Source organism: Taudactylus pleione, unplaced genomic scaffold (genome assembly GCF_031769625.1).
Source record: "Taudactylus pleione unplaced genomic scaffold, aTauple2 ptg000041l, whole genome shotgun sequence".
NCBI lineage: Eukaryota > Metazoa > Chordata > Amphibia > Anura > Myobatrachidae > Taudactylus > Taudactylus pleione.
Window position 1 is genome coordinate 66,485,820 of NW_028284443.1, and position 10,928 is coordinate 66,496,747.

General features: G+C 44.3%; 1 protein-coding gene across 3 annotated transcripts in view; it reads right to left on the reverse strand.

Moving 5' to 3' along the window:
• NDFIP2 (Nedd4 family interacting protein 2) overlaps nt 1-2,506 on the reverse strand; it is a 345,019-nt gene extending 342,513 nt beyond the window's left edge. For 2 of the 3 annotated variants that reach the window (XR_015872919.1, XM_088459031.1), the window contains exon 1: nt 2,260-2,506. Coding sequence is in view for 2 of the 3 variants with exons in the window: in XM_088459031.1 (XP_088315157.1) it covers nt 2,260-2,301 (42 nt within the window). In the remaining variant the exon portion in view is untranslated. The remainder of the gene's footprint in view (nt 1-2,259) is intronic. The other variant, XM_088459043.1, reaches the window with a different exon arrangement.
• Nucleotides 2,507-10,928: the final 8,422 nt, after the last annotated feature.

Here is a 10,928-nt window from a genome sequence, read left to right on the forward strand (position 1 = left end):
ATCTTAAATATAATACAAATACACTGTTTAAAATAAAATATCTATAAATATATCTTTTGTATGACATTAATCTAAGCCACTCATATATCAGAAGCTATAGCACATAAACTGAATGAAGAATTAGGGCCTTACAAGCAATAAGTATAGCCTGCATTCTTAAAGGTGCATACACACGTAACGATTTTTTGAACAATTTAACTATAACGACATCGTTATCGTTCAGTTTCTGAGTTCTTTCTTTTTAAGCTGAACGATTATCGTTCATGCGCGTTCCCATTTGTAGTTCAATCTGACTAACCAACTGAACGATTTTCATTAAGGGAAGTTACAAAAATAGTTTGTAGTTCAAAAAAATCATTCATTACACTTTAAAAAAATCTGACAGATAATCATTCATAAAATCATTCAGAAAATCGTTGGTAACAAAATCGTTATGTGTGTATGCTCCTTTAGACATAATGTATGAAGAAATCATCACAATTAGCATAAAAGGCTTTTGGTGTGTTAGAAGACTTCAGGGCAGGGGTTCACAACTCCAGTCCTCAAGTACCATCAACAAGTCATGTTTGTGGATTTATTTAATCATGCAGAGGTGAAGTAGTCTATTTGCTGGGTCAGTATCTATACCATCTGCTTCCACAGACTGAAATCCTCAAAACATGATCTGCTGAGGGTACTTAAGGGTAGGGGATTGAGAGGCACTGATAATACAGAAAGACAGCAAACAATTACTTTAACCACTTGCCGGGCAGATGCGACCACAGCAGACTGGGTTTCCCTAACATGGACCAGTCAGAAACGCCCACTGGGTGGCTGCCGGGACATAATCTTCCAGCAGCTGCCAATCACAGAGGAGCTCCTGGCCCCTCGGCATCTTTGGATTCTCCCCCCATTGTGTCCTGACCACTGCTGCACACAGCGATCGTGTAGCCCAGCGGCACCCTAAACCCGCCAGGGAAGTGTAGATGCAGTGCTGCCCTGGCTCCAGTGTATACACGGCAGCTGCAGAGAGGAGCAGCCATTGGAGAAATTCAAATGCAGCGCTGCCCCAGAATGTACTCAGAGGATGCAGAGACGAACAGCCGCCTGGGACATAGATCCATAGATGCTCCCCTGCCCCCCGTGTATATCTGTTGGCTGCAGTGAGCAGCCGCCGCTGGGGACATAGACCCATATGAAAGCCTCTGCCCCCAGTGTATACCCACCCAGCAGCTGCAGGGACAAATAAACATACCAGAGCTTCTGCTCCCTAGTGTACTCTGATCCGTGATTAATATTGATGTAACAGTATCAGAGAAAATACCAGGTTTTATATATAAAATCGATATTGATAATAGGACTAAATTCATGACTCACTCTGATTATGGTGATCCCAAATCAATCAAGTATATTGATAATGTACCATCAATTGACACGACAATGATGCCACAACATCGATGAGGGTCCAATATTGTAAAATAAAAAAAAAATCAGTGGCTGTCCGATTGATGAGGTCTGCGCAAAAGTCAACCATCGATGGCTAAGCCATAAATGGTTTTCCTACAGATATGGTTTCCTATCAGTTATCATTTGCACAGCCTTCCATGGCCATCACTAGTTTAAAGTTCAAGTTCATGCACTGTATACAATAAAAGTTGCATTTTTTATGTTTCAAAGATATATTTTTCTCATACGTCGTGTCAGATAAGTTATCAATAGATATTCTTGACCTAATTCAATCATAAAAAACATAATTTCTGAGCGGTTTTTGGAAGAATATTAGCCAGTTAAGTGGTTAAGAAGCTGATAAGGCTTTGGATTAGCCAGGGATGATCTATAATAATAATAATAATAATAATAATAATAATAATAATAATAATAATATTATATAAAAAGAAACATGTAACACAGAAAAAAAAAAAATCACAAGACATTAATTGGATGAGTTGAATCAAAACAAATTATACTATCATAGAGAAGAGCACAGAGATATATTTTACAGGTAATACACATCACATCCAGACACACAGACAGCAGCAGTGACCAACACAATACACTGACGCAACAATGCACGGACAACACACAGACGCAACAATGCACTGACTATATTCTTATACAAAGCACTGACACAATAGTCCAAGTCAGTCACACAAGGGGGAGGCTGCTGCTGTCACTGACTGTGCACATACAATAGTAACGCATTGCAGCGGGCCCACTGCAGTGTCACTACATATCCACCCGTGACATCACACCCCACGTAACGGTCCCTACAGCACTCACCACTTGGTATCGGTTGGCAGCCTGAAGGTACTGATGATCCATGACCCACGCGGAAGCTCCCAACACCTGTGCCCCGGTGGACTGTGTGCCGCTCCCGCTCCCTATATACAGTGTACGGCTGGAGCTAGCTGGCTGTATACAGTCAGTGGCCGGCGCTGTCTTTCTCCCTGCTTTGCACTGCCGCCAGCCTCCACCAGGGACTGCACCGCCTCCCGCCTCCCGTCCCCACTTCCGCCCCGCCTCTTGGGCGTGGCCAGTTCCGGGAAGCGCGTGTTCTGCAGGGATGCCCCGCCGTTGTCATGGATTCAGGAGAGTGATTCCATGTGTGACGTGCCTAGGCACTTACAGGACCTGGGGAGTAAAGGAAAGCGGGGACTAGATAGATAATGATTAGATAGATTAGATTAGTCAGACAGCACCAGCACTCCAGCCTAAAGATGGACATCAGAAGCATATTATTAGCAACCATTTATGATCCATAGATCCAGTTGAAGTACTTTGTCCATCTAATTGCAGGTATTTGATGATTCAAACACAAAGAAAAAAGTAGGGCTCTTTGTTGGGGCACCCATAGAAAAATATATATTCAAAAATATATTAGGTTTAAAAATTAACTTTTAATGTAAATATTAAAATAATATTTAGAGGTACCAATACTAACAAATATAAATAAATTGGCGAAAATATTTATTAAGACAATTATCTGCAATTATAAATATCCTAGTGTGTACACTGGTCCTTTGACATTTCAGATTGCACTATTTTCTCTCTTTATATTAGAGGCATGGGGTGACCTGTTCTTTTATTTCTAAACCTCATTTGGTCATTCCAACAGATTGAATCAATCTGGTTTCGTTCTTACTGACTACAACTACCAGCAAGCATTGCGACCGCTCTGACTCATCTTATTGGCTAACCGGTTCAGGTGGTGTTTTAAGATCGATGAAACCTAATTTTGATAGCGGACATGTAACACTATAATATAGTTTTTTGGTAACAATGCTCCGGATATGTGGGCGGATTTGCTGCTATCGGTTGTTACATTGATAGTCTAATTTATCTGATTAGCGGTTCTGGTTGATGTCGCGATCCCTTTGGACCAGGATTTTGGTTATAGACGATATGGATTTCTGATTTGGTCCCTTTTATTGTCCCCTTAGGATATTAAGTGGCCCATCACGCGGTGTTATTTGACTACAATTACCAGCAAACATTGCGGCCGCTTTGACTCATCCTATTGGCTAACCGCATTAGGTGCTGGTTTGATGAAGCATATCTCTGAATACGGGGGTGGAGTTACTACTTTGACCAGCGCCGACTTTCAGCGCATATTGGGATTTGATCTGGGAGTTTGTGACGTGTATACTACACACGTATAAATAACACTGCTAAATGCTATGAAGTTCACAGAGGTGAACAAGCCTCAACATGGGCGAAACGCGCGTCCTCGGCTGATGACTAATCTGCTTATGTTTCTTTGAGACCGAGTCAGTGCACGGACAGGACTCATTATCACTCCACACTGGTATTGTATGTTACTAGCAGATGCTCTGTTTGATTAGTTCTAATCAATACTTATCTTATTCTCATGTGATCATCTTCACTTGCTACTAGGGGAGCAAATAATTTTAGTTCATATTCTTCTTTGTCAGCTTGCGGAATTTACATTTATTTCCATACATTGTCTATGGTTCATTGTATTTATTCAGCCAATAGCTGATTATTTGGTCTGACAACCGTATATCTTTTCAGGTTGCTAATATGCTGACAGATCATTAATTGGGTTAGCTTAATTATTGAGGTTGAAACCCTTATCTGATGAACTATTATATACATGATGTTTCTTTCTTTATGCTGACCGATTGTTAATTTTTGCTCTAACCCAATATGTACTCTTGAAATCTACGTGGGATATTTAACCCTATTTCCCTTTACCTAGCAAAACTAGGGTGTTGATATATTTTATGTTGAGTACATATATGTAGCTTAAGATATATTTGGGTGCTGCTTTCAATTAATTTTTGTAACATGTAATCCATTTACCAATGTTTTTTACTTTTTTTCTTTTATGGCTTAATACTATTTGATTCAGGATTTCCATCATATGTGCTGTACACCGATGTTATTTTCGATACTCTCAGTCCTATTATCTACTATGTTACGTGTACATCACCAGTAAGGTATGCTGCTGCATTCCTTCTTTTGATTTATCACTAATTAATTGGACGTTTCTGGTGCAAACAGTCCTACATTTTTTCTACAAGTATATGTCATGTGCATAGGTCAGATCCCCAATTACTTTCAGTGACACCAATCAAACCTACAGTCATATTTTATGATCATGCCCAAACCCGTCTGATCTTGGAAGCGATACGGTAAAAGCCTGGTTAGTACTAGTATGGGAGACCGTCTAGGAAGACCTGGTACTGTAGGATAAAATATCTGCACTGTTTCATTGGGGTTAATAGGACGGCACATGGTGTAACTTGTATACCAATCTCTATGGTATTTTCCTGTTTCAATATAGTATATTCACTATATTTTTTTTGTGTGGTATGTGAATTGCAGAAATTGTCTTAATAAATATTTTCGCCAATTTATTTATATTTGTTAGTATTGGTACCTCTAAATATTATTTTAATATTTACATTAAAAGTTAATTTTTAAACCTAATATATTTTTGAATAAAAAATTTTCTATGTGTGCCCCAACAAAGAGCCTTACTTTTTTCTTTGTGTTTGAATATATACTGTTTTAGGCTGTGGGAGCACCACCAACACTGAGTTATGATGATTTATATCTATAAATGCAATATGGTTGGTTATAATATTCTCTAATATTTTCAAAAAAATTTGTTTTGGTTCTGTGCGGAATCTCTCCCTTTTCCTTATTATACTAGGTATTTGATGATTGTCAGCCATCGGATGCTGCTCTCCGATGCCCATCCGATGACAGCTTCTGTGCAGCGATTCCTGCCAAATCCTGGTTGGAGAATGGACCTCTCTGATGTTGCAACCACGTGACCGCTGCAGAAGGGCCGGACTGCTCCAGTGTTACCATCCATGTGGGCACAGAGGGGGAATATATTTTTGTGGCGAGCATAGCGAGCCACCGTGCCCAAAGAGTGGTGAGCGAAGCATGCCCGCGAGGGGCCACTTTTGGCCCCCCCATTCGGATCCTTGCCCCTCCCCCTTTGCAGCACCCAATTCTAGACCTAACCTATATGCAGCTGTGGAATTCGCAGCTCAGCTAATATGTGCATGTGCAAAGCTCCGACTGCATCTGCACATACGCACATAGTAACCATCAATGGTTATATCATAAAATGGGCTTGATGTTATAACTAACCATCACATCACTTGTTTTTATGTTGGAAGCCCAGCTTCCAATGTCTATCCCCATCCCTCCCATTCAGCGGGACAGTCCCATTTTTTTGGGACTGTCCTGTCCCACCCGCGGGCTGCAGTGTCCAGGGGCGTTTTATTAGTGGAAGAGCCCGTGTGCAATCTCCCCCCTTGAAAGAAATCACTCTGGCACATGCCATGTATCAACATCCACAGCACATGCACAAAATCTCTGGGAAAATGGGTCTAATACCATTTTTCCAGTGATTTCTTCAGAAAAGGCACCATCAGCCACAAGGTTATCCCCTGGACCCATTATATATACACCAGTATTTCAAGGACTAGGAGACTAAACCATTGAATGTTTACGATCACCCCTGTCCTGCTTAGTGTGTTACGTTACTCTTGTCATAGTAGCAACCAATACTATCATTTCAGCATGGGAGTGGAGGTGGATCCCTTCCTAGAGCCATCCAGCCTTATGTTGAATAGTATCTGGACTCTTCCTTGCATCCTTGGGTAGAGGTTCCAGGATAACAGTATTTGTGAAATAAATAGGGAGTATTGGAGAGACAGGTATAATACCCAATTGATTTCCAGCAGTATATTACAGCCATCTGCTGTACCACAAGCACTAGCATTCTCATTGCTACCAGGGCTATTGTCAGACATGCAACACCATAATAACTTAAATAGACACAAAATTACATCATCTTCAATTGACTAGTGGGGTAAAGTTAATTATTGGTATGTTTCAGCCCAAATTTTAAAACAACAATGATAATAACAGCAAAATACAGCATGGTTTGCTTTTACCATCATTGCTACTTTAAAGTTCAGGCCACACAGAGAAGCACTTAGTAAATTCAGCACATACATTCAAAACCTTACAATTTAATGAAGGTGATTTAAGCACATACAAGCTACTGTACATATAGTTAGGTAGCCAGCGATAACTCGCTGGATGCCTGTCTCTGTTTAGTAGACGCCAAATAATTTCTGCCTCTGTCGGTGGCTGTGATGTTATAACACCCAGAGTGAGTCACCAGTGTGCAAGGACCCAGTACTTGTGTGATGGTGGAGGCAAATAGGCACTCCAGGTACTGCTACCAACAGCTTTAATGTGGTAGATGACAAGTGGTTCTTTATTTGTCAGCGTGAGATCTGCAATGAGCGACAGGCCATGAGTAGAACACCCGCTGGAATGCTGTCACTGTTGGTTTTCCAGGTGTAAATCACCAGTAAGCAGGAAGCATGCTGGGACGCTGTGTTACGATGGAGAGAATCACAGCTGAGGTAGCAGTCTGAGCCAGCAGTAGCCTGAACCAAGATGCAGCGGATAACAGTAGTATACAAAATTGATAGAGGCAAAGGTGGAAATGCGGCCAGAAGGGTCCAGGTGATGGGTATTTGCAGAGACCAAGGGACTAGCGCGTTTCAAAAGATGCAGCTGCTACTGCGTCCACCTCTGAATCACCCCCTGAGTGTAATTCTGGCACTTGATGTCTGATTTTCTTGAATGCATCTGTGACTACTTCTGTAAGCGATCTGGAAATAATAGCCTGTTTGGAAGGAGCACCATACAACTTCCAGTCAGAAACACAGACAGTTGTTCAGTATTATTAAGACCTTCCATTATATACTGTGACACATTCGGGATAGGGGTCCCTCTCCTGGGGTAGATGGACTCCCTCTTTACACACACAGCAGCCGTAGAAACAGGATACAAGTCTGGGGTTCTCGTACAAACTGGTCGGCGCCAGTCTTTATTGTGCTAAATGAATATAAACAAAACAAACATAAGTCCTAGCCTGGCTGGGCACTAGCTACACAGCAGATTCCCTCTCTATAATAATGGTAGGGCCTATTGCCCTAACCATCAACAAAACACGTGCACAGTTATTACAAGGATTATCACCAAGTGTCTCTGAACAGGCTAGTCTGCCTGCTCTCCCAGGTGTGAGACACTCAGCCACAAACAAACCATGCTTACATTAGCCTCATTCAGAGTCGGTCGCTGCGGCCGCTCGGTCGTACGCAACCGATATTCGCTAAACTGCGCATGTGTAACATTTGCAATGCGCGTGCGCAAACTAGCTGTTACAATCAGAAATTGCTCTCTTCTTGAACACAGCCAGGTCGTTAGTTTGAGTGACAGATTGAGCCGTTTGTGGGTGGTAACAGGGGAAGGTGCTAGTGAACGGGGGAGTGGAGATCCGAACGCAGGTGTGCCTGACTATGCAAATGGCGTTTTATGGGAGTGCATAATTAACTAAGTAGTGTCATGGCACATGTGACATGGGAGGTTTTTACACTGAATTGATCGTAGTGATTAAGAGAGGGTATGGTCAACCTTAAGCTCTACAACCAGCTCCGATGGTCTCGATTAATCCTTATATGCCCGGAGATGACGTGTATTACGAATGAGAAGGGGGTGTCTTTTTAGTCTTACGGCCGCATCCTCCCCTCGCTCATCCAGCTATCGATCCCATCTTAACGTCGCAACTTGCGAGCGCTTCATTTGCATATACGGCCCCTTTTCCCTTACGACCGAGCGGCCGCAACGACCGACTCTGAATGAGGTCCATAGACTTTAAGGTAGTTTCTAACTTCCTGTCAGAAGACTCTTTAAAGAAACTGCTCCTGGAACAGGGAGCACCATCCTTTTAGACAGACGGGACACTGAAGGGTCCACTGAAGGAGGTGTTTTGCATAATTTCCTACTCTCTGCAGGAAAGGGATAGTAGGAAAAAAGTTTACGTGAGATCTGAAACTTTTTATCTGGGTGTTTCCACGCTGATGTATGGCTCTCATCCAATTCCTCAGACACTGGAAAGGAGGCTGCTAGTCTTTCTTTCTTATTAAAGATAGACGGCCTAACTTCCACAGGGTCCATGTCCTCAACATGTAACACCTGGCGTATAGCTACAATCAGCGCCTCTACACTCTGAGATACAGGCTCTGGTGCCTGTTCCTCTATAGGGTCCTGTACCTCCCCTTTGTACCAGGCATGTCATCCTCTTCCGGATCATCCCACATAAGGGGATTCGGTATTAGTCTCCTAGCAGGAACACTAGAGGACGATGCCACGGGAGAACCTGGGCTGACATAACCCTTGTGAGCCCTTCTAAAGACCTGGCTAAAGACCGCGCCCAGTCTGGTTCAGAGAAGGTAGACCTGAGATCTTTCAACCTCTGTCTCCCTACGAGAAACTTCCAGCTCTGCAGACATTTGAGACATGACTGATGTAATTTGATCAGCCCAAATAGGGTGTTGTGGGGATGCTGCAGTCTATGTTTCTGAAACACACTTCTCACACAACTGGGAACTGGATGATAGTCCCTGTGTAAACTTCTCTGAACAGTTCTTACAGGAGAAAACTTTTTGTGCAGCCTTAGACCCCTTTGAAGTTATGTAACCAATTCACTGTTACCACGCACACAGAGAAAAGGTAATGATACACACAAACACACAGAGACTGTTTAGAAAGCAGAGATTAAGGGCATAGAGGGAGATTATGCTATTAACCCAGCCCAACCAGCGCTGATGCAGAGACCAGCGCTGTGTAACACAATATAATGTGCTGTAATTGCTGTGTAAACACAGTCTAACCTGCTCTTTACAAGTCTAACTCCACTGTGCAGTCACAATCTGGGCAGACAGATCTCTCTTCTGCATTTGTCAGCAGCCTGTGTCTTCTAAAATGGCCACCAGCCTCCTTCTGGGAGTGCTGGGGCAGCTGGGAGGCAGGAGCAGAACTGTGTTAGACTCTGCCCTTGCTGCTTTTTAATGCCCGTCTGTCATTTTCTCCTGGCCGCCCAGCCACTCAGAGTGCCAGGAGTCACCAACCTTCTTGCTGCCAAATGCTGCCGGTGGCGGGCTGAGCTAATGGGGGACCACGACGAGCGCTGCACACAGCGTATCTGGGTACCCCCCAGAGACAGTGGTCTCTAGCTGAAGACCCAGCGCACGCCGCAACAGTGGCGGTGAGGTCTCTCCGGCAGCTCCAATGAAGCAGACAAACAGGGGCAGTGAGCTGCCTGACTGATCCTCTTGCTGATTGAGGATCCTTGATTTTTAGCAGAAAACTCTTTGTATGTGACCAGCTCCCTTGGCACAAAGTTAAGACTGACCTGTAGGGGGGTATAGAGGGGGAGGAGCTAACTACTATTCAGATTTATTAAAGTGCCAGCTACCGATTATCCAACATCTATACCCCACTGTACTGAGGGCCTAATTCAGACCTGCTCGCGAGTGCTGAGTGCACGCAAGCGGGTCGATGGTGCCCTAATGCGCATGCGCACGACGGAGGGAGCTCCGTCGTGCGCATTGGCTGTCGCTATGGGTCTCGCACCAAAGGGGCGTGCTGTCGATGGTGACTGACAGCACATCCCCTTTGGCGGGCGTGCCGGGGGCGTTGCTGCCCAAACGGAAGCGTTCCCATGGGAACGCCTTCCGTCTGGAGACGGCCCCACTGACATCACTAGTGATGTCAGTGGGAGTGCTTTTGGCTCTGATAGAGCCAAAAGCAATCCTGGGCTTGCGGAAGACGAGACCCTACCGCAAGGGTCTCATCGCAAGCCCGATGGTCGCAATGGTCTTGACCATCGCGACCATCTTTTTGGTCACCCACAGCTCCATTTTTAGGTAGGAGGGCCCTGATTCAGAGCGAGCGCTCTGGTCAGAGCGTCCGGCTCTGAATCAGGCCCTGAGACTCCAGTGTCCCCTAGTGGATGAAGGCGAAATGGGCCTGTTGAGGGCGGTTAAGCCATGGCTTATAATGTGAGTCCTGAAGTGTAGCAGTGCAGACAGGGTTTGAACTATACTTACCAACTTTTGGGCTGAAGGTGGGTAGTGCAGGGGAGGGGGGCATGGCAGCTTGATCGCGCTATCATGCTTTCCCCCCCTGATGTAAAGAATCGATATTACAAGCACTGTAAAGTGAGGGGTGGGGCAACAATGATGCAATTCTGCGTGAATCGTATCATTGGTATCCGCGGACTACCCACTTTTGCTCAGTAAATGGTCGGGCATGGGGATGCAGGCAGCTACAGGAGGAGGGGGAAGGTGCCAGCTGGATCTGGGACACTTGCCTACCCTTCTGGATGGCTGGGACTGCCACGCAGTTTTTGGGAACCTGCCGGCTGTTCCGGGAGAGTAGGCTAGTATGGTTTAAACCTATGTCATTACTTAGTACTGCTAGGGAGAGAGCTTAGCATTATCCATAGACACAGCATCAAAGTTCCGCCTTTGCATGTGCTTGCGAACTGAGGGCCTGATTCAGCAAGGAACGCAGTTGCTAATACGCACGCAATCGGTCGATTA